The sequence below is a fragment of the Nuphar pumila genome, chromosome 14 (genome assembly GCF_984573655.1).
Source record: "Nuphar pumila chromosome 14, dmNupPumi1.hap1.1, whole genome shotgun sequence".
Taxonomy (NCBI): Eukaryota; Viridiplantae; Streptophyta; class Magnoliopsida; order Nymphaeales; family Nymphaeaceae; genus Nuphar; species Nuphar pumila.
This window is the reverse complement of record NC_143262.1, coordinates 57,833,434-57,858,173: the sequence shown is the minus strand read 5'-3', so window position 1 is coordinate 57,858,173 and position 24,740 is coordinate 57,833,434. Positions and strand designations below refer to the sequence as shown.

Genomic DNA, 24,740 nt, shown 5'->3' with positions numbered 1-24,740 from the left:
ATATTCACAGCATATCCATCTTCGTCCACTTGCATTGCACTAAAGAAACCATGTTCATTGCTTGATTTATTCTGTAAGTAACGAACCAAAGAACATATTTCTCCGTTCTTCATATTATATGTCCTCTTCCTTCTCAAGTGGTTTCTTAGATCCAAAGGTGTGAATGGCACATTTTCGCGACCACCATCTATGCGGGTAAACAAATTGTATGTCTTCCTTGGTGCAATGCCGGCGCTATTGGTTATTTCAGCCATTGCAGCATGCGCTACAGTTACTTTACGATATGTCCTTAGCATAGGAGTCATAAATGATGCAAATAAATCATGATTATGATCACTGATTAAAGTACGCACGACAAATTTCCCATTCAGATGTCTTCTCAAAACCAATCTCGCCTGACATCCACATCTTGATTCTAGCATGCTCCTTGTTGGATTTCCCATTGATTTCTTCCAACCTTGCTTGGAACAGACATATGTCTTTCTAACCAAGACACCGTGTGCATTTTTTGACCAAGAAAACCTTCTCACAGTGAAGCCAACTTTTAAGGCATACTCATTGTAAAATTTATATGCATCTTCCTCGTTATTAAACTGCATTCCTTCTACAGGAACATAGTCAAGTGTAATTCCATGTACATTCCCAGTTCCTCCAGTTTTATTAAGTGTACTGACATCAAAATCTACCTCATTACTGAATTGCATTTCCTCTCCTGGAACATTCAAGTCAAGTGTACTTTCGTGTACATTCCCGGTGCCTACACCTTTATTATGTGCATTGTCATGGTAGTCTACCTCATCATTGAATTGCATTTCTTCCACTGGAACATTCAAGTCAAGAGTGAGTCTAATGCCTGCACCCTTCTTTTCATATGCATCGTTAGTGCAGATGTTCAATTCTTCAGTTGCGTCATCAGTATAGATATTCAATTCTCCGGATCTTTCGATTGATTGAGCTACATTGTCTTTATTACAACCTGATGATAAGCTCAACAATGTTTTAAGCAATATATCAATTTCTGTTTGCAGCAAAATAGCAAACAAATCGATATTAACTAACAAAAATGTATCTCGCAAAAACGGGAGTCTGTTACTAATACAGCGGTTTGAGATACAATGCATATGATGAGTTAATGTAGGATACCTGATGGGGTAGAGGCCCTTCCTAGCATTTGTAAACAAGCATTCTTGTCAACAGGTCCCAACGTCTTACAAATATCGATAAGTTTCCAACCATCGTAAGGACATGATCTACCTGCAATAACCAAACAATGCCTTAATGGCACACAAGACGACATGACTTCTTCATCGATAGCATGATGAGATGAAAAGCTACTCACGCTGCCTTAATGGCACTGGTTGGAATGTTTGTGCAGCATTGCTTTCTTCCATAATGCCTAACAACAACGACAAATAAAAGAAGACAGTGGAATGTTTTGTAAGCAATATATCAATTTGCGTTAGCAAGCGACATAGGTTAACTACGTTTAATCAGGATGTATATAACAACGGATACCACTAGGGTTAAGCAAGTCAAATCAGCGATTTAATGAATGAAAGTATCAAAGCAAGTGCGGTTTGATGTTTGCTTATACTGAGCATCGACTTATCGCTTACCATGCCAATAAAATACACATGTCCTACATGTGTGTTGATGATAACGCGAGGCTCTAAAGCGAGATCAATAGAAGTCGCTGAGATAGCAGCGATATGCATGCAAAAATCGCCCCGCCAGGCGTGTAACGATGTGTTTCTGCATCAACACGTTTTCAAAGTCTGTGTACAAATATCTTACAAATACATATTACAAAACATATAATATCTTACAAAACGATATGTATAGCAATTTGTAAGATATTGAAAATCGATACGGAAGTTCAGCATAATAACTTAAAACTCGACGATACAAAACCATACTATCTAAAAAGTCCATAAATATATCGCACAATAAATTACAAATCGATAAGGAAGAACTTCAGCATAATAGCAAACAAATCGATATTAACTAACAAAAAATGTATCTCGCAAAAACGGGAGTCTATTACTAATACAGCGGTTTGAGATACAATGCATATGATGAGTTAATGTAGGATACCTGATGGGGTAGAGGCCCTTCCTAGCATTTGTAAACAAGCATTCTTGTCAACAGGTCCCAACGTCTTACAAATATCGATAAGTTTCCAACCATCGTAAGGACATGATCTACCTGCAATAACCAAACAATGCCTTAATGGCACACAAGACGACATGCCTTCTTTATCGATAGCATGATGAGATGAAAAGCTACTCACGCTGCCTTAATGGCACTGGTTGGAATGTTTGTGCATCATTGCTTTCTTCCATAATGCCTAACAACAACGACAAATAAAAGAAGACAGTAGAATGTTTTGTAACACAAGGCAGGCACGAGAAGGCGACAATGTCTTGTACACCAGGATAAAAAACAAGGCAGAAAGCTCGACTGGAGACGAAAGCAAAGTTTGGGTTGATAATGGGAGCAACTCTTACAGCAAATGGCGCAGGAGTTTAATGAATAGGGAACGTCTCCACTTTAAATGGTTAACATCAAACTTTCTCGATGGAGGACTTTTTTGTCCTTTTATCGACCCGTCGTTTCACAACTTTTGAATGGAGGATATTTTTGTCATTTCCTCGAACCGCCATTTCAGGGCAAGAAAAGCAAGTAAGGGTGATTAAGTCTTTGCACCAGCACCAGAGTCCGATGCAAAGTATGTCAACATACACAGGAATACGAGCCCCATGTGCATGAATACGTGGCGCTCATTCAATCCCCCGAACACAGACGTGGGATTCAGTGAATCATCGGGCACGAACATACACCCACATGTTGCATAACGATGATTTTTGTATTGGAAAGATAAGCCACCACCGGATTGGCTACCTTTTGGGCTGATTGTATGTAAAATTGATTTTTTATTATTAATAGAATTTGGAGAAACTCTCAAAAAAAAATTTCTAGGTGGGTATTTTTAAAATTTTAAAATCTAAGTGCGTGTTCGTAAATAAGTTAAAAGTCAGACGTGTATTTATAAATTTTCTTTTTTCTTATTGTCCATTTTACCTCTCGCCTTTTACCTTTCGTGACATCCTTCGTACCGCCATCCATACTCTCATCGTCATGGCATTTTCTCTCATACAAACATCACCATCATCATGGCGATCCCCTTCCTCCTCCCTCCTCCCTCGCAAGTACGGGCCTCCTCCCTCTAAACCCCCTTTAAACCTCAGAGACTCTCTACTCTCATCCTCTTCCTCTCTCTCCCATTTCCCCGTATCCTTTTCCCTCCTCAACCCCTCCAACCCCTCTTCCTCCCCCCCCTCCTCCTCCTCCGATTCTGGCATCCTCTTCCGCCGGAAGCTCCTCTACCTCGAGTGCCTTGGCGTTGACTCCTCGGTCGCCATCACCAGGAACCCCAATCTCCGGTCGGCGTCAATCGAGAGCCTCAAGTCGGTCGAATCTTGCCTCCGGCGGATGGGCCTGGGCCGCGACGACATTGGTCGGATCCTCGGCATGCAACCGCACCTCCTCACCTGCAACCTCCACCGAGACCTCTACCCCGTCTTCGATTTCCTCCTCAACGAGGTCGGCATCCACTGGCCCGACCTCCGAAAAACCCTGAATCGGTGCCCCAGATTGTTGGTCTCTAGCGTCGCTGATCAGCTTCGACCCACCTTCTACTTCTTGCAGAGATTTGGGTTCGTCGGTCCTCACGCTATCAGTTGCCAAACCACCTTGCTCTTGGTGTCGAGCGTCGAGAACACGCTCATACCCAAGATCGAATTTTTGCAGAGCTTGGGGTTTTCCTATAGGGAGGTCGTCAAGATGGTGTTGCGGTCCCCTGGCCTGTTGACGTTCAGTATCGACAAGAATTTCAGGCCAAAATTCGAGTTTTTTGTGAAGGAGATGGGCAGGGATCTCGAGGAGCTGAAGGATTTCCCGCATTACTTCTCGTTTAGTTTGGAAGGGAGGATAAAGCCTAGACATAAGAGGTTGGTCAAACTCGGGTTCAGGGTCTCCTTGTCGGATATGTTGACAGTGAGCGACGGCGGGTTCAACGATATGTTGGTCGAGTTGCAGTTGAAATCCGTTGAAGACTGTGTTGGGCTCTTGAAATCAAACTGAATTTATCAGACATATAATGTACATTGTGTACTATAATGGAGGACAAGGTATAGATTCCTTTTCCTTCCTTCCTTTCTTTTGGCACTCTGTAACATAATTTTGTTTTGTCAATTCACCTTGTACCATGAATGATAGTTGTTCTTTTCCTCATATAACACAATAAAATTGTGAATGATAATATTGAAGGCCTTATACCATGGACATGGGTACTTAAATTTCTTGCCATATATCATTAAGTCCTTCTAACGGATCTGATTGTCAAACTATTAGCACACTTCCGGCAATGGTGTGGTTGTATCCTTATGCCATTTTTTTCCAGACTAAATTTATCATTATGCTTCTTATGATCCCAAGAATCTCTGAATAATTATGGAGTGAGGTATTTTGATACCAAAGTTTACTAGATATGTTTCTTTTTATGGTCACAATGAACACTTTTGAAGACCATAGCAACCTATCTTACATAGGTATTCTGGGGGTACTGGATTTAACATAGGCACAAATGGTACAATATAGACATTTCTGAAAAGATGTGTACGTTGTATGACTACACGCGCACGCCCATGAAAAAATGCACAATTATGTTACATTTTGCAAAATTCTCTGGATATGAAGTTACAGTGTCAATAACAAATTAAATGTCTAAAGCATGTCAAAGATACATAGTCAACTAAGAAACAATGATCAGTATATAGTTAACACTAGTCACTTTTGGCATAAAGTGTAGGCTATACACTTATTTGATCATAAGATGGATAAAATAGGCCAAGTTCAAAAGCTAGTTAGCCCATACCTTGGAGCACTGTCACCGATATCGCCTATATTTTGAAAATATAGCAATATTGTCGCCATTTTCAGCTAGGCCAACAATATCGGCAAAATATTGCGAAAATGAAAAATTGTGATATTATCATGATATTTTTTTTAAATTCTTATTTTTATATATCTTAAGTTTATTTTTTCTATTTTTTGTTTTTTTTTTGCATTTTGAATTTTTTAAAACTTGTTTCTTTATTTTTTTGCAAGAAAAATCATACAAAACCTATTATTTTCCTAATTTTTCTTGTAATTACTTATATTTTTTCAAAATTTAAAGCTTTCGAGATTTTTCCAAGAAAAATCCTCGATATTACATTGAATGATACATGTGACTATGCCTAGGACCAAGATTGACTGTATTATGCCATATCATATGATACGTATCATATTGTTACTTTTGGGGTTTACAATACGACACACACTCGTATTGCGATATGAGTGTTATCGAACCCGTGTCGGGTGTATCGTACGATACAGAGCATATTGTATGATACGGCTATGGTGCACTTGAAAAGGACCCGAAACTTGATTGTTTTTGTGTGGGGTTTAAAAATCCTCTTGAAGACTGAGTTCTCCTTATGTCTAGAGGCTATTAGAAGGGGCCCCATGTACCCTAGATTCCGTAAGATCAATGTGGTCACTGATTTCTTGCGCAAGGGTGCATTTTGCGATTTTTACCAAGAGTGCATTTTTACCATTTTTCACTTAAGGAAGTGGGTTAAGCGAAAAAATCCCTATTCTTGGCTTCTTATTAAGTGTTTTGTGGAGAAGATGACATCAGAGGATCCAGCATGGCAATGGGGCAATCAAGTAATGAGTGAAAATCGATTAAAAATCAAGTACAACTATTGCTAAATTCGGGTGATATCTCTCGGTTGAAGCATCATTTAGTCGTGATACATCATAATGTGTAAGCTTATACATCAACAGAATTGTCGGATGCCGTAAAATGGCAATGCCGGCAATTACTTGATGATCTGAGAGGAAAAAGACGAAAGATAGATGAAGACCCCACGTATCTTGAAGATGATGTGAATGTCGAAGAAGAAGAAGAAGAATGTCGAAGAGCAGGAGGAGGAGGAGGAGGAGGAGGAGGAGGAGGAGGAGGAGGAGGAGGAGGAGAAGGAAGAAGAAAGAAGGAGAAAGAAGAAGGAGAAAGAAGAAGGAGGAAGGAGAAAGAAAAAGAAGGAAGGAGAAAGAAGAAGAAAGAAGAAGAAAGAAGAAGAAAGAAGAAGAAGAAGAAGAAGAAAGAAGAAAGAAGAAAGAAGAAGAAGAAGAAGAAGAAGAAGAAGAAGAAGAAGAAGAAGAAGAAGAAGAAGAAGAAGAAGATTATTAAGGTTTTATCATGTAATATGTTTTAAAAAACTTGGTTATTTAACACTTAATTGTTCATAAAATTGGTTATTTTGTTTTTGTTTTTGTTTATGTAATATGAAAGTATGAGTCTTGTGGCATGTTAATTGCAAGATATTTAATATTTTGCATTGTTCTTGTAAGATTTGCATGCTATATTATCTATGATTCTATATTAATTGATGTTTGATGATGTCTTATATGGATTATAGAGACATAAATGCTTCATATGTGATTCTATGGTTGTATTTTGTGCAATTCATCATTGTTTCATGTGATATGATTTTTTCAGAATTTTTGCTAATTGTTTTTCTTTGTTTTTTTTTTTGATTTTTTTTGATTTTTTTATTAAAAATTTACTATACGTTTATGATATGATACAGTGTTACTATGGGCTTGATCGATACAAGTAAAAATAGGATACTTACAACCTTGCCTAGGACTACTCAGTACTAGTATGAATATGAAATGGGTATGACATCAATATGAGGGCCTGATAGAAGTACCCCTGTTACATAGGTAGAAACCATCTTTGAGGAATTGAAGTTCTTGAAGCGATGCTGATTTTTGTTAAGCAAGCTAGTTTTGGAGGTTGGATAAACTAGAATTCTCAATCATTAGTGTTGGGTATCACTTTGTTTAGTCTTTCTGTTTATGTGCATTACCCCCAAAGATTATTGAGTGGAATCTCTTATTTAGTCACTATCAAAATGCCAAACATGATTGGCTGAAGTTCCTTTTTGAATTATGCATGTCCTTTCATTATATCTATTTTCTATTTTTTTGTTTGCAATTCTTAGAATTTTAGGTGGAGAATCAAAGTGCAAAGTTTCAATTTATATTTCCTTATTTGCTGTTCCATGAGATTGTTTGATGTTGACAATTTTGCTACTATGATTTGACCTTAGGTACTTATTTTGGTTTCTTTTGACCATACTTTTCTTTTATGATATTCTATTGACTGCTCACCAGGACTACCATCGGAGGCTGAAAATTGACAGACTTTTTAATCCAACCATTAACACAAAGTTATAGCATTGCAGAATCTTCTTGGAATCTTGATTCCGTGCCTTTGTTTTTGGGCTGGTAATTGGGTAGGAATTAAGTATTTGTGATCGAGTTGACTGAGGTTCCTCCTATGATGGTTATTTGGGAAAAAGGTGTAAAGGAGGCATTTGGGAAGGCTTTTACTCATTTCTATATGTACACAAAAATGGAATTGTCATTTTTCCAAGCCCACAATTCCCTCTAACACCTAGCTCTAAAAAATCACCTAAAGTTTTCTAGAAATACTATGAGGTTGAATGATAACTTTTGCATACATAGAGCCACTTTCAATGAGAGATTATTGATTTTATGCTTTGGTTTATGGTGTACTAGTTTTGACTAAATGTGAAAAACCTGTTTTTGTATATTCCTTTGTATATATCGCCAAGATCTACATATATGCATGCACTTATTAATATTAGAATTGGTACCTTATGGTGTTCCAGTACATAGCCAAAGAAGAATAAGAGAAGACAATGAAGATTGGGGCTGCAGCTCCTTCTTGTATAATGATTCCCAATGCGGGGACATTGGGTAGGTCTATTCTATTATATAGAAAACATTACAAGGCTTTCCATATTTGCCTATAACACAAACTCTACAACAAAGAAACTCAGCAACAATAGGAAACCTATCAAAACAAGGAAACCAACACCAATATGAAACCAACTTCAATAGGAAACATCCTATGTATTGGATCTAAGTTTGGATCCAGATCCAAACCCAGATCCGATGTCATTATCTCTTAATAGCCTCCCTCAAGTTGTACATGGTAATCACTATGGACAATTTGGATTTCAAATGCCAAAATCTTTGTTTTGTCAATCCCTTGGTGAAAAGATCTGCAATGCAATATGATTTTTTGAATCGATGAATATGGCTTCGAGTTCACCATCTTCAATTTTACTTTTGATGAAGTGCTGATCAATTTCTATATGCTTGGTCTTTCTATGATAAACGATATTTAATGAAATTTTGATGGCACTGATTGTCACAAAATAAAACTCATCTAGGGACTGTCTCATCTAGTTCATGCAATAGACTTCTTAACTCGGAGGTTGTTGTTGTCATGACTCAATATTCAGCTTCTGTGCTTGATCATGCTATGGTATAGAACAAACCATCTCTCAAGTTATGTTTCAAATACCTGATAATTCACTTCACTACTTTCATATGGGTAGTTCTTGGCGAATGCATGAATTGAGACACTTGGTTTACTGCATGCACGACATCTGGTCTTCTAAATGTAAGATATTACAACATTTAAAGAATACTTCTGTATTCAGTAGGATCATTATACAACTCTCTATCATTGACACTCAACTATTGGTGTACTAGGATAAGAGTTAGGATAAGAGTTAACAATGGCTTGCAATGAGACATATCTGTTTTGTGTAGGAGATCCATAGTGTATTTATTCTGAGTTAAGACCCAAGCATTTTTTCTTTTATCAACCTCAACTCCCAAGAATTATTTTAACTGACCAAGATCCTTCATTTTAAAATGTTTGTTAATCACTTCCTTTATTTCCTTAATATGTTTATATGAACTCCCTGTAACAATGATGTCATCCACGTATATTAGCAAAACAATCATATACCTCTTACCTTTGTGGACAAACAAGGAATGATCAAGTGAAGATATGCAAAATTCGTCTTTGTATTTCTAAGGAAAAGCTCTCAAACTAGGAACGAGAGGTTTGCTTTAGGTCATATATAGCCCTTTTAAGCTTACAAACATATTCTATTGGATCGTATTCAGTGTACCCTTGTGGTTGTTCCATATGAGCCTTTTCGTTCAGGTTTCCATGTAAGAATGCATTCTTTAACATAAAGTTGGATCAACACCCAACCATGATCCACTACTAGAGAGAAGATGATACATATTGTTCCCATTTTAACCACAGAGCTGAATGTCTCATCATAATCCATGCCATACTCTTGCGTGAAACCCTTTGCAACATGTCGAGCTTTCTACCTTTTAATAGTCCCATCTGGTTTATATTTAATCTTATAAACCCACTTAAACCCTATCATATTTTTATTTGGAGTCCTTTTAACAACTTCCCATGTTTGGCATTCATGCAATTCTTTTATTTCTTCGTTCATGGCTTCAACCCATTTCTTATTTCGAATAACTTGAGAATAAGATGCCATCTTGGTTTTTTATTTGCATAAGAAAAGCTTGACGATCTGCTTTAAAATTTTCATAACTTACCCATCCTTCAATAGGGTGTCTAACTCTGTTTGATCTTCTGAACTCTGGTTATATTATCATTTCATCACATGAGCTGATGAAATTCTCTTGACTGTTCACATTTTCTGGTTCTTGTCATGCTTCATTATCATCTTCCCTTTATGTCCCAATTTCAAAACTATTTGTGCCTCTTTCTTCTGGTGTATTCATGTCCTTTATATCTCCTATTCATAGCTACATTTTCTTCAGAGAAGGTAGAAACTTCCTTTTCCTGCTTGTGGTTTTCTAGAGCTCCTTTTTGTGATATAAAACTTTCTTTGGATCTTGGAAACAACTATGTACTTAACCATGACTGATAATATTCAATGCTTGTCTCTTTTGTTGCCTGAACGTGTTCTGTAGTAGAATCATACTCAAAGGAATTTTCGTCAAAAACTATATTTATTGAAATACTATATATCTATTTTTGATGTCATAGCACTTGAACCATTTATAACTATCTGCATAGCCAACAAATTTACAGGCATGAGCTATGGGTTCAAATTTATTTCTCGGGATTTATCTATATGGACAACAAATACACCCATAATTTTGCTGTCATAGCACTTGAACCATTTATACTATCAACATAGCCAACAAATTTACATACATGAGCTCTTGGTTCAAATTTATTTCTTTGGGATTTATGTATATGGACATAACAAATACACTCATAATTTTGTAGAGAATCATAATTATAATGCTTTCCAAACAGTGCGTAATAAGGAGACTTGTAATTTAAAATCTTTATGGGCAACATATTTATAACATGCACAACTGAATGAAAGGCCTCTGTTCAAAGATATAAAGGAGTTTTTTCCGGCATGTAACATTGCTAGGGCACTTTCAATAATATGACGATACATTCTTTTAGCTAGTCGATTTTGGTGAGGATTGTAAGAACAAGGCACTCTTCTATTGATTCCAGTATTTTCAAGATAAATAATGAATTCCTTTGAAGAGTAATTGCCTCCATCGTTACACTGAAAATTCAGAATAAACATAGAAAATTAATTTTTAACTAATAGATGAAATTTTGTGAATATATTGAATACTTCATGTTTGTGTTTCATGAAATATATCCACATATAACAACAAAAGTTGTTAACAAAGGAAACATAATAACTACTGCCGGAAGGAGAGGCAGTGGGTGCGGATCCCCATACATCATAATGCACAATTTCACAAGGTTTCAAAGCTCTTTCATCTAATTAAAGGGAAATACATAACTCTTTGCAATTTGACAACTTGAACAAATGATACTAATAGACCCACATTCTATACTAGACTCGAGAATAAGTTTATTAGAAACCAATCTTATAATGAAATCACGATGACTGCGCTAGACATTAGCTGTAATGACCCTAAACTGACTCTCGAAAAATGCAATTTTTTTTTAAAACATTGCAGAAAACATCTCAAGGATCTGGGGCACATTACAAATTTAATATATACAACCCCAACAAGCATTTAGACATAGAATAAAAATTTAATCCATGAACTAAAATTGAATTGACTTAATCAAATAGTATCAATGAAGGTTTACACATTTTCTAAAACAAAATAGACTATTTTATATACGTCATAACCGGGCCACTAGATCATAACCCTCATGCCTTCCAGCCAGCTGGTTTCTCCATCATTGTGCCTTAATACCTAAAAAAGATTTTTAAAAACAGAATAAGAACTGAAGTTCTCGTACGAGACCCTCTCGAAATCCAACCGTAAAGAATTTAACATAGATCAAATCAAACCTATGTCACAGGGACTCGACCAACTGGGTGCCGCACTCGAGTCGACGCGATGTGGGTGCGACACCTGGTGCGGTCAACCTGACCCTGGGTGCGATCAACGCACCCAGGGTCATTTATGTCTAACTTTTGGACTTTATATATATATATATATATATATATATATATATATATATATATATATATATATATATATATATATATATATATATTTGTCGTACCCCCACACCTTCGCACCCAAGTTTTTTCAAAGTGCCGCAACCCCGCACCTGCACCCATGTGACATAGAATCAAACACAAGTTTAAGAGAACTCAACAAACATTTAGAACAAACTTACAATCTAAGCAGTTTAAATAAAAAAATCAACAATTTCATGCTAAAGTAAACAATCAGGGATGCATGAATCAATGTAGCATGCATGAATAACTTTTTAAGTTAAATTATCAATATTTCTTTTGCATGCATGCCCCTATTTAATGCACACAATTTAATTTTCACTTTCTTAAAAAACTTGCAGATACTAAAAACCGAGTAAAATTTATTTTTGAAGTTCAAGGCAGTTCTCAGTGGTAGCCTAACACACAATTTGTATTTTATTTATTGGGTTGTACACTTATTCCTTGATCGATATAAAAAATCATCACCATCAATCAGAGCATTAAGAATCGTCATCTAATGTCGGGACGACAAAAAAATCAACGTCCATTGACGACACTTTCTTGATATACTAATAACTACAACTGAGTCAATAACACCACTCCCAAGAAAAGTGGCAGAAGTTTTCTAGTCCGCCATCCATGGTTTCCACACTTTCAGAGGGACACCAGGAAAGAAAATTATTACACCTTTTGGTCTCTTTTACCAGTCTTAATTAATTTATAGTTATGCAAATAATCATGAAATAACGTATTCGGGCTATTTCCCTGTTACATTAACAATATAATTATTTCAAAAACCAATTTTTTTACAAATTTTAGTGAACATACATCACACAAGATATTCAAATTGGTGTTCACAATGCAACACAAATGCACATTCGCAACAAATAAATGAATGCACATTAAACCTAGCAAATTTGACTTATCATATCCGCCAACAATCCAAACTTTTGTGACTGACCAAATTCAACATCTAAAACTTAGAGATTTGTCTAAATATCCAAAACAGATCAGATTTGACAACTTCTAATAAAAAATCAGATTTTTTTGGTCACTAAGAAAAATTCAGGTTTTAAATCAATTTGTAATTCAGGTACATATGACACTTAACTATTCTTGACCGAGTCTCTTAGGCCTAATGCTTAGTGCCAAACACGTGTGTGTGTGTGTGTGTGTGTGTGTGTGTGTGTGTGTGTGTGTGTGTGTGTGTGTGTGTGTGTTAGGCCAATCAGGTTAAGAAAATCCAAATGACAGAAAGATTAAAATCAAGTTTATACTTGCAGCCAAACTGAGACAGAAATTCTCAATTTTGCTGCCAATATATATATATATATGTATATATATGTATATATATATATATATATATTTCTGAAATCAGATTTCAAAGCTGGTTCTGCAAATGAAACACAGATTTTTTTATCTTAAACCCAAACACAAATTTAGAAGTTTATAAATCCAATGTGTACCTGCAGACATAAATATTAACCCACTGCGAACCCTGTTCAAGAATGCAGAAAAACACAGACATATATCTGCTGTGAATCCCTGTTCAAGAACACACCCATATATATATATACCTGCTGCAAATTCCTGTTCAAGAACACAGGAAAACAGACTTATTTATATATATGTTCTTGCTGCAATTCCCTATTCAAAAACAGAAAAATTCCGGCATTGCTATAAATCTGATAAGAGTCTTAGAGAAGGAACCACTAGAGAAGGAACCACAGGTTCTGACTTTAAACCAAAGAAAAATAGTTGTATTAAACCTGAACCAAATTTAAGAGATAATGCAGATTCAGCTATTGACAACAACAAAATAAAACAGCCATATTAAATCTGAACTAAGTTTGGAAGATAAGGCAAGTTTAGATTTCCAACATCTATCAAAATAAATTAGCTATATTCAATCTGGAATATGTTTAGGGCAAACTTAGAATTCAACTGAATCTTAACAATCAAAGAAAAACCTATATACAACCCAGCAAAGTCTTAGTCCTAAAGAACCAAAGCCTGTGCATGAACACAATTTTTTTTCTCAAACCTATGCTGGATTTGACCCATGTCAAACTCCTCACGTCGGTTTAGGAGAAAGACTCGTACCTTTGCTTACGACTGCTGTAAAAGAGTTGAAGAAGGTGGAGAAGGAGGAGACGTTGCAGCAGCACCCCCCATTTTTTTATCTAACCTGCTGCTCTCTCTCTCTCTCTTTTCAGTTCAGCCCTCTCTCTTTTTTTTTTCTCTCCTAGACTTGATTGAGAGAGGGAGAGGCTCACCTACTTTATAACCCAAACAACACTCTTCCTTTTAGAGGGGACGTCATTTCTATAAATAGAAAGTCCTATTTCTCTTAGGAAACCGATGCCTCTTCTAATATTTGACGCATATATCTTATTTTATTATTATAATAAATTATTATAATACATATTTTTAAAAAATCTTATTTATCCCATTATGGAGGGATCATGGACCTCAACTACTAGGTTCATGATCCAGATCTAGATCCAAGGTTAACGTCGGCCACTAATACTACATTATATATATATATATTATATCACAAAAATATATTTATTTAATAAAAAAATATTTATTAAATTTATGATTTGGCAAATATTTACGAGATATTACATTAGCTTTATTTGATCTAGAAATACTAAACAAAACTGGAGTGGATAATTCTAGACTAGGCTTCGAAAGAGAACAAAGTGACTGAATCGTAGGACCTTCTTTGAAGATGTACATATTTTTCGATTTTTTGCCTTCAACTAATTGTAAGGAAATACAAAGAACAATAGGATGCCTCTTATGGGCTTTACAAATACACAAAAGTGTGCATAAACAAGGACCACTTATGGGTTAAATGCATGAACATAGGCACAAGGCCACTGATGGGCAAGAGACAAACATAAAAAATATGTGCTATCGAGGAATAATTGCTTGAGACAAGCATAGTTTACAAGAGGGGATTCACCCCCCTATATATATACACAAAAGCCACTCAAGGAGCCATTGGGAGTACTCCCAATGACTAGAAATATAGCCATTGGGAGCACTCCCAATGACTCTTTGAGTCAAGGGCATTATAAAGTGACAAAAGGAAAGAAACACAAAAATAAAAACCCTAAAGTACCCCTAATGATCACAACTAATAACATGCATTGAAAAGACAAAAATACCCCTAATAGGTATTACCTATTATATCAATAAAAATAAATATAATGGCATATAACTTCAGTTGATGATAGAGATACCTTCTGTTGCTTCTTGCATTTTCAGGATACCAACAAATCACCTATAAATACACAAAAACCCGTGTTTGAGTGCCTATCATTGGGATCTCCTCCCTAGACAGAGTCAGAATATGCAATTAATTCAAGAGAAGAGGAAAAAAATGATAAGAGTCCTTTAAAGACAAAATTCTTTAAATATCGGACAATTTTCATAACCAAAGTTGTAAGTAGCATAGCGTAACCTGAATCAGTCGGGCCCAAAGTAAGATACGTATCGTAGCGTATCATAAAAAATCATAAATTTTACTAAAAAATTCTTTAAAAATCTAAAAAAAAACAAAAAAATTCATAGAATACAAGAACACAATATATTTATGTAATAAGATTAATTAAACATAGATATGGTATTAAACATTTAGCAACCATGCATTTTGTTGTGCAACCATACATCTAATCACCAAAAATACAATTAGTTAAGACAAAATAATGATACATTTAAAAGCCAAAAGGTTTTTATACTTCATTACAAAAGTTAAAGTTACATTTTTTAGTTGCTAAGGGGGAAAGACACATAAGCTAGAGTTAAAAAACATGTCTATATATAAAAGTCATATTCAATATCAAACTACAGCTCAATGATTTTCTTCGTTTATTGCATCATTCAGTGGCTTGAGATGATGATGGATCATCTTTATCTTTTGAATTAGGGACCTACATTTGGCAATTTCTCTTCCACAAATGCTGCACGTACTCGTGCCTTTTTTTTATCATCTTCTATAAGACTAGTAAGAAGCTCGACATGAATATCAGTAGGAATGCGATTTGTACATAATTTCACGGTAGAGTTGCTATGCCCTACAACATGACATTTAAATCTATATAATCCTCCATGCATTACAAAACTACAAAAGTTACATTCCACTATTCCTTTTAAACGCATCTCCAAGTCAACTGGTGTATAATATTTCAATGCAGGATCCTTTAAGAGGCATCCTCCAAGACCTTCACCCTCCATCAACCTTCTAGAGCACGAATTACTAAATCTAATCACTATAAAGATGTAAAACAATGCCCAATAACATACTTAGGGACAAATTTTGAGTTCTAAAAGTAAAGTAATATCTTCTAAATACATCAAAATAGATAGGTGCTTACTCTCATTCGACTTCAATCATACACAGATGAAGCAAAAAACAAAGATTTTTTACCTTATCTCACATGAGTAAAAATGCACTCTGACGCGAGAAAACCATAAAGACCTCTTCCTTGTGCAAGAATCAAACCCCAAAATGCTCTCAAGTCTCCTATGGGGTGTGTGTGGGTTTCCCACTAATGCATAGTTGACAAATTCATGACTCGGATTCGGATTGCCCAACCCTTGACTCACGAGTCAGCAGGTCGACTCGGTAACTGGGACGAGTTAGGACTATGCATTTTCTAGTGTTAAGATATAGAAACAATCAAAATTCATATTGTATAATCACTAAATTTAGCAAATAACATCAATGACTAAGCTATATAAGTATTTTGCTATATATAATTGTTAATATTTATGATTTAAAAACATATAATTCTTTATAACAAGTATTTTTTATGGGAATTATGCATTGAAAACACAAAATGCATGAAAAAAACACATAAGAGGCTTGTGAATCGGCATTCCTGAATGGATGACTTAGTTGGGGTCCGATCCGGGACGACTTGGGCGATTCCCAAATCGACTCACTGGGTTTTCCAACTATGCTCTAATGGCCTATGCACAAATGAAGAAATCGGCCCTAGGAAGGTCTTTAAAATCCAAAGTAAAAAAAGGTTTCGACCCTTTTAAAGTGCTTCAGAAGTGTATTGCGCGATACACCCTGCATCTAATGCTATGAATATGATACACACGTGTATCGCGATACGAGTGTGTCGTGCCATTAAAATAAATAGTAACTATATATATTGTACGATACAATACAATACTTACAACATTGCTCATAATAACACTCATATGCACAAAGGTTGGAGAGTGCTGAAACTGGCTCGCTATGTGAACTGCATGAGAAATGTCAGGTCTGGTAATAGTTAAATAGGTCAAGACTCTAATCATTTGTCAGTATGGAGTGGGGTCATCTAAGGGTTTTCCATCATCTATATTCATCATAACATTGATTACTTTCGGGAGTATCCACCCTCTTCTCATCAGTGATTCTAGACTTGTCAATTATTTGAGTAGGAAACTTAGATTGAGTCAGCAAATAACCATGGGGAGAATAGGCTACTTCTATTCTCAAGAAAAATCTAAGAAATCTTAGGTTAGTCATTTCAAAACTTTGTTTGACAATATGCTTAATATAATTTACTCTCTGTTTGTCTTCTCTAGTTATGATCATGTCATCAATATAGAGAATTTGGATGAAGATACCTGCATCATACTTCTTAATAAACAAAGCAATGTTAGGATAACATGATGTATAACCAAACTTAATCATAACAGAACTAAAACGATCATACAAGGCTTTAGGCGCCTCTTTAAGATCATAAAGTGATTTCTTTAAGTGAAACACTTTTCCAATTGGAACCTCATGTCGAGGTGGTGGATCCATATAAATTTCTTCCTTCAATTCACCATTGAGGAAGACATTCTTGACATCTATTTGATAAATGGGCCTATGTCTAATGACAACTATTGCTATAAGAGTTCTAATGGAGGTCATCTCAGCTACCGGTGCGAATGTTTCATTATAGTGTATATGATACTCTTGTGAATAACCTTTGACCATTAATCTAGCTTTATGCCTCTCTAAGGTTCCATAACTCTTGGCTTTTACTTTAAACACCCATCGACAACCTATTGCCTTCTTTGCATTAGATAGATCTTTTAGTTCTTAGGTTTTGGACTTTTTTAAGGCTCCTATTTCTTCATTCATAACACTTATCCATTCAGATAATTCTTGGCTTGGTTGTACAAGGAAGGTTCAAAGTAAGAAAATAACTTTGCTAGACAAAATCTAAATAACCAGACTAGAAGTAACTTGCTTTAGTTGAAACATCAGAGAGAAACTTAGTAGGGTATCATGCAGATGATAGTTATTGGTATATCTGGTGAATAAATAGAGATCTAGACTAAACATGCCACAAATTCTTATATGAAATTAATAAAGCTTACCAATAGATATAAAGTCATTTCAAATTAGGAACGTTCATGCACTTGAATGGTACATCTGAGCTCGAATGAATAATTTGAATGTGCTACTGCAATCATGAAGGTGGCAAAAGGAAGATTCAATCGTGCAAGTTGCAAGCCTGCATCCGTAAAATTCCAAAAGGAACTCAAAAGATTTGCCTGTGAACTTCTAAAGAAATTCTCTTAAAGAACTTGTGTATTGCAATGTGCAAAATTTGCACGCTGAAAGTTTTTACCCAATGCTTTTTTTGCAAATTTTGATAAGCTTAATTTGGCAATTCTACTAGGCACTTCACAGAGATTATATGTTCTATGATTCATCTCCATGGACCTGACTATTAGTCTGAGGCTTAAATTTGCTTTTGAGCAACTTGTTAAATAGTATCATATAATGTGATTGTCATTGGTTGTACTGGTCTGGTGTTGTCAATTTGAACTTTGTTCTCATAGTTGTCTTTAGCTTAAGCTGCTGTTTTTTACTTTATTAAGAAAAGCTTCAGTTTTGACCAATATTAACAATGTGGAGGAGAATTGAATTTTATTAAATGCTCAAACAGATGAACAAGATTTAGAGTGTCATGAACTCTCCCAATGGGGCTTAGAACAAGTATTTGTAATGAAAAGAGTCTCGATTGACTTTAGTTGCTTGAATATACTTTTTCCAACTGACCTTGTGGATTTCTATAAGTTCCTTCTTCCACGAGGTTTTCTAAACCATATTGTGGAGATTTGATCTCTTACTGAAGGCAACTTATTGATATTTTGATGTCTGTAGCTTAATATCAGCCAAGGATTCCCTAAGACCTTACAGCGGTCTCTTATCTGACGGTGATATTTCATTCTTTGTTTTCATGGTCATCATTTTGGGCATCTTGTAACATGGTGCTGTGTTAATCCTTTAAGAGAACTGATACGATAAAGGGCAACAAACAGCAAGACTTTTAACCTACCCTTTTTTTGGCATCTCGCTTGCACCTCTAGTATGGTTGTTGAATACTTCCCACCATAGGAGTCGTTGTTTTTTGAAGCAGTGGTTACAGTGTTGAGAAAACACTTGGAGTTTGTCGGACTTAGTCACACTCCTTTTAATATCTCATACCGTAAACAAGTGGTATTTCATAGGGAAGCTTGGAATATGAATTTTCACTGTTCAGAGGATTGGGGTTGGCTGATATGATGTGCTCATCTTCATTTTGTAGTAGTTCATGAAATTGTGAGATAATCTACATTTTTAGTGCACTGTTGGAGTGAGACAAGTATTTGAGGAAACATAGTTCTAGTAACAAAGTTACAGACACCAGGTTGCATCAAGGCTATTTTATGCAAATGCTAGTTTGTTTATATTGGTGGGTACGATTAGCTTTTATAATGAAAGGTTCCTTTCACCTTCACATCTTCCCTGAAATTTGACAGTGAGGTATTTATGTAAGGTCTTCACTGTGTCAACCATTATGGCTTGGCAAATTTCCATATCTATCAACTTATGTTGGCAAAATAGTGTTTAATTGATGTAAATGACTTAAGATGCCGTTTAAAGAAGTGGCATATTTAAAAATACAATGTAACTTTTGGTGTCTAGAAATGTTAGTTTCATATTTCAAATCAAAATTATAAAACTGCTTTGTTACTTTTTTAGAACTGTGTTTGACTTTATTTTTCCTTCCAAAACATAAGACATACTCTACTTTTAAAAGTAACTACATATTTTTCAAAGTTGCTGTTACACTTAGGGTGTTTTGTCATTTTAGTAAGTTGAATGCTGCTAAAGTTAATATCAAAGGATGAAGCTATATATATATATATATATATATATATATATATATATATATAAACCTTCCCAATGGAAAATCCTCCCAAACCTTTCCAATGGACGTTTTATTCGATTTTTGGTGTTTTTTTTTTTCAAAATTCCAACGTACAAATGTGATATATATGCTTGTTTTTATAGGAATCAGTTCTTGGAGCATTTGATTCCGATGCATGGGTAGGTTTTTATAATTTCAAAATCAACATGGTACAATTTTCATAAATTTTTGAGGCCCCAAATACCATTTTTTTTATCCAAAATTCGTGATCAAAGTGTTGATTTATAGTAAATCAATCATGCTGAACACATCTATACAGTCATAATTTTGAAAAAAACACCAAAAAATTTTCAACGGGGGAGGTTTGAGCCGGTTTCCATTGAGGAGGTTTTCATTCCCTTTATATATATATATATATATTATATATATATATATATTATATATATATATATATATCATTTGGTACGGTTGCCATGAGGTACAAATGCCTCAGAAAGTCGTAGGTGCAAGTTGTTTTGATCCGGTCAAACATTGTAGATGTGTTCGGCATGTTCCAAATGGTAGGAACGAGCTTTAGAATTGTGTTTTTTGGATGAAATAACACAATTTTATAACCCGATGAAGTATTGCACATTGTAAGCTGTTGATTTTTTAAGCCTTATAGAAAAAATGCCTACTTGTTGTAATGGAACTATTCAAAAGATGATTCCAACTAAACAAAACATGTAGATCACCTTTATAAGGTTAGTTTGAAGAAAAACAATTAAAAGAGTGAAAAAAATTGAAAAAAGAGGTGTTATACCTCATGTTTAAAAATCTTACAATTGGATCATGTTTATTATTTTCATGTGTTAAAGTTATCACAAATATGATGTTTTATACCATTTTTAAACCACCCTTGTTTTCATGAATTGTGGGCTCTTCATTTTCACTGTCTCAAAAAATGGACTCTTATTGTATATTAAACATAATTAAACCTTCTAATGTACTAAATAAATCATGTTAAACGCATCTCTACGGTTAGATTTACCATTAGGTGGATCGATCTATGCAAACTAGTCATGACCATACTGCTATATATTTTTCCTATATATATTAAACTAGTTGTATTAAAAATTAAATGCATTCAACTTATTAAAATGACCAACATGCTCTTAAAAATAATAGCATTTTTTTGAAAATGCATGGTTAATTTTTGAGTAAAAAAAGTAACTTTGACTTTTTGTATTTAAATTTGTAAAATACACTTTTTACTTTTTTGAAAAATGCATTTGACTTTTTATTTACTTCTAATTCCAAGACTCATAATGCTCAAATTAGTAACCTTTCATTTAAAAAAATATTGTTACTTTTAAGAGCATCTAATATTAAATAGAATTAGTTTAATCTTAGATAAACCACACATATATATAGTAGCCCTAACAGTGGACGAGCTACTCATCGTTCATTGACTTTCAACTATCTAAGGTCATTAGCTCGTGACCTGGGCGAAAAAACATGAATTAGTGGCAGTCGTGACCGCCTCTAATTCATGTAACACGTTAAAAAAAAATGTAAGCCGCTGATCGGTGTAATATCAGTGGCGGAGAAGCGTCCGCTAACAGTGGACACTTTGTGTGTCCACTGTTACATGATTCTATATATACATAAACATTTTGAACTGCCTAGTTGAAGCTCATAAGAGGAGGTTGCTTTAACCAAATCTCACCCCATGGATGTGTTCAACATTGGTCTAAATAGTAGGAAACAACCTGTGAAACATATTTCTTTGACATAAAAATGGGTTTTTTTTTGAGGGTTGAAGGCCTTAAATACACAAGATTGATAAATTTTTTTGTGGAAGGTATTGCTTTGGTTTGTTTCTTTGACATTTTTTACTATTTGATGTGTGTGTATATGTGTGTTACAATCTTCTTGCACTTCACCCGTCTTACATTTTTTTTTTTATAGTCAAGATGGGGTTAGGCAAGATCCCGAATCACAAGACTTCCAATGATAGGAACCACTATAGTAGTTTGTCCTTCCAAATTCTTTCCACCTGGAGGCTCTCCATCTTTGCTAGATTTTCTGTATTGTAGTCTTGAGAAATCGGACACCACATGTAATGAACACGGTTAAAGGATAACGGTTTTCCATACAACAAATCCAACCCTCGAATATCTTTTCTCTAACATGGCTCTAACTGTAAAATTTTCTTCTTGTTCCTGTATTGAGAAAGAGAAGACAAAGAGAGAGGGAGAGAAAGGGAGAGATCGACTGCGGCTGTCATGATTTCGGTAAAAAAAAAGCGTGACCTAAACATGTATTTAAGTTTACATTACACTATGGATCGGGTCTGGTATATCCAGACCCGATAATTAAATACATGATCTTTACATACATGGACGGTGACATGGATCAGGTCGGATCCTGCACCTTTTTCACCCCCCCTCAAGTTGATCATGGTTTTGGACCATGAACAACTTGCTTTTAAGCATCCAAAAGCGATCCTTGGTTAACCCTTTGGTAAATATGTCTGCAACCTATCTTTCAGTACTGACAAACTCAGGAATCTCTTTTTCTTCAACCTTCTGCCTCACAAAGTGTTGGTCGATCTCAATGTGCTTGGCACGACTGTGATGTACTGGATTGAATGACATATTGATAGCACTTTGATTGTCACAGAGCAAGGTAGTGTGGGAGATCTTTTCTCCTACTTTAGTTAGAAGATGCCTGATCCATGTGACTTCGGCAGTGGCAGCAGCTATGGATCTATATTCAGCCTCAATGCTTGATCTAGCGATAACTTTTTGTTTTCTACTGCTCCAAGAGACTAAATTTCTTTCAATGAAGGCACAATATCCTGATGTAGATCTTCTTTCATCGGGATCTCCTGCCCAGTCTGCATCACAATATACAATAATTTTGTGCTCGTTTTGGCCATGGGACTGTGGTAAATATATCAATCCATCCCCAATAGTTCCTTTCAGATATCTAAGGATCCTCTTGACCGCTTCCATATGTCCAGTACGTGGCACATGCATAAATTGAGACACTTGATTGACTGAATAAACAATATCAGGTCTAGTGAATGTGAGGTATTGTAACATTCCTATTATGCTGCGATACCTAGTGGGGTCATCACACAAATCTTCATCATGAGCGCTAAGTTTTTGATGAAGTACACTTGGAGTTCCTAGAGGTTTGCAGTCTTTCATGCCTGCTTTGCTGAGAACATCTACGGTGTACTTGTGTTGAGTGAGTGTCAATCCATGAGCCTGGTTGTCAACTTCTACACCAAGGAAATAACGTAGAACTCCAAGGTCTTTCATTTTGAACCTTTGACCTAATAAGTCTTTTATTTCTTGGATGTGGTCCGCAGAGTTTCTTCTGATGATAATATCATCGACATAAATTAATAATAGAGTGGTCACAAACTGGCTTTTAAAGATAAATAATGAGTGGTCCAACATGGAACGTGAAAATCCATGTTTCTGAATCTCTGATGAGAAGCTATCAAACCAAGAGCGAGATGCTTGCTTCAGGCCGTAGATGGCTCTTTTTAAACTGCATACATGGGTTTTACAATTTTGTTCTTGATATCCAGGGGGTTGTTCCATGTATACCTCCTCCTTCAAATCCCCATGTAAGAATGCATTTTTTACATCAAGCTGACTCAACTTTCATCCATGTTCAACAGCCAGGGAAATGATAATTCAAATCGTTCCCATTCTTACAACCGGATTAAAAGTCTCATCATAGTCTTGCCCTGCTTCTTGAGTGAATCTCCAACTTCCATTGTTCCAGCAGCATGCTCCACGTTGAAGCCTCCTTCTAGCAGCCACCTCCGGATCTCCTTCTAGCATCCACCACGAGAGAACCGCGAGCCAACCCCTTTTGTGACAGCTACCACAACCACATCTCTCAACAATAACCCCAACTGCAGCTTCTTCTCTTCCAAGGCAACCCAACCTTGTAGCTGATCCAAGGTATTTTACTTGACCTCATCCAAGGATATATATATATATATATATATATATATATATATTCTTTTGTTGCAAATCTGGTATAAAATTCATTTTTTTTATGAAAAAGATGATCATAGTTTAGTATCAATCAAGCCATGGTGATGTTCGTTTTGAATCCTATTCTCTTTAGTAAAGACTATATGAATGAGAAGATTCATCACTTCAATGGATCGGATCTCTCATCGATAGCCAATATCGAGGCAACTTCATGGATCCCTGCTTTTCTTCATTTTAAACATTATATTCATGTTAAATATGCATTTTAAGCATTTTATTAATTTAGTTTTATTGTTTTATAAATAGTTTATTTGATATGCATATTAAGGCCTGTAGAAGTTAGTGTTAGCATAAGTTACAGCCGTTATTTTATGCAGATTTTTGTTTCAATAAATCTAAAAAAAATCGTGGTAGTTAGGTCTGTTTGTCCATAATCTCACCTTAAAAATTTGATTCAATTCAGGTTTTGGAACCTATCTAAACCGATCAAATCCTAAGTCGGGTTTTCTGTCTCTCCAAACTTTTAATTTCTGCTTTAGCAGACAAAAACCTCCGGCACCACCCTCGTGGGAGATTCAAATTGTCCTCCAAAAATCACAGTGGATTCATAATTGAATCTACTAGTGATATGGAAATTTTTAAGTTTTTAAAAGTAGTTTTGACCTCTGAAAAAAATCTGATTTTCTAGACTTCTGGGAAAATCTTGATTTTCCTTCATCAGGGTATAGACAGACTTTAATGCACTGAGTCCATCCAATCTGTAACCTTTCTGCAAAAACTTTAAACATGAAAGTTGTTCCTAACATAATTTACTGTCATTTCCCAAAATGTGGGAATTTTTGGATTTGTTTCAGTATTTTTTACGAATTTTTAATTTCTATCTGACATATTTCAATATCCAAAAATCTCAGAGATTTAGGTCTCTGATAACAGTATGACCTTTTCCAAACCGTAACTCGAATCCCAATGATGTCAAAAGATCAAACTTTCCTTTGTTTGTCAGGGATATGTTCCCACAATTTCAA

The 24,740-nt window shown here is 35.4% G+C and overlaps 1 protein-coding gene across 2 annotated transcripts; it reads left to right on the top strand.

Moving 5' to 3' along the window:
* Positions 1-3,108: 3,108 nt before the first annotated feature.
* Positions 3,109-21,924, top strand: LOC149816863 (transcription termination factor MTEF1, chloroplastic-like). 2 transcript variants are annotated; one of them, XM_089987271.1, is made up of 2 exons: positions 3,109-4,190; positions 21,662-21,924. In XM_089987271.1, the coding sequence occupies exon 1, from the start codon at positions 3,139-3,141 to the stop codon at positions 4,141-4,143; it is 1,005 nt and encodes a 334-aa protein (XP_089843397.1). In that variant the 5' UTR covers positions 3,109-3,138; the 3' UTR covers positions 4,144-4,190; positions 21,662-21,924. The 2 variants fall into 2 exon arrangements, with proteins under 2 accessions (XP_089843397.1, XP_089843396.1); XM_089987270.1 differs by lacking the exon at positions 21,662-21,924 and adding an exon at positions 7,288-7,736.
* Positions 21,925-24,740: the final 2,816 nt, after the last annotated feature.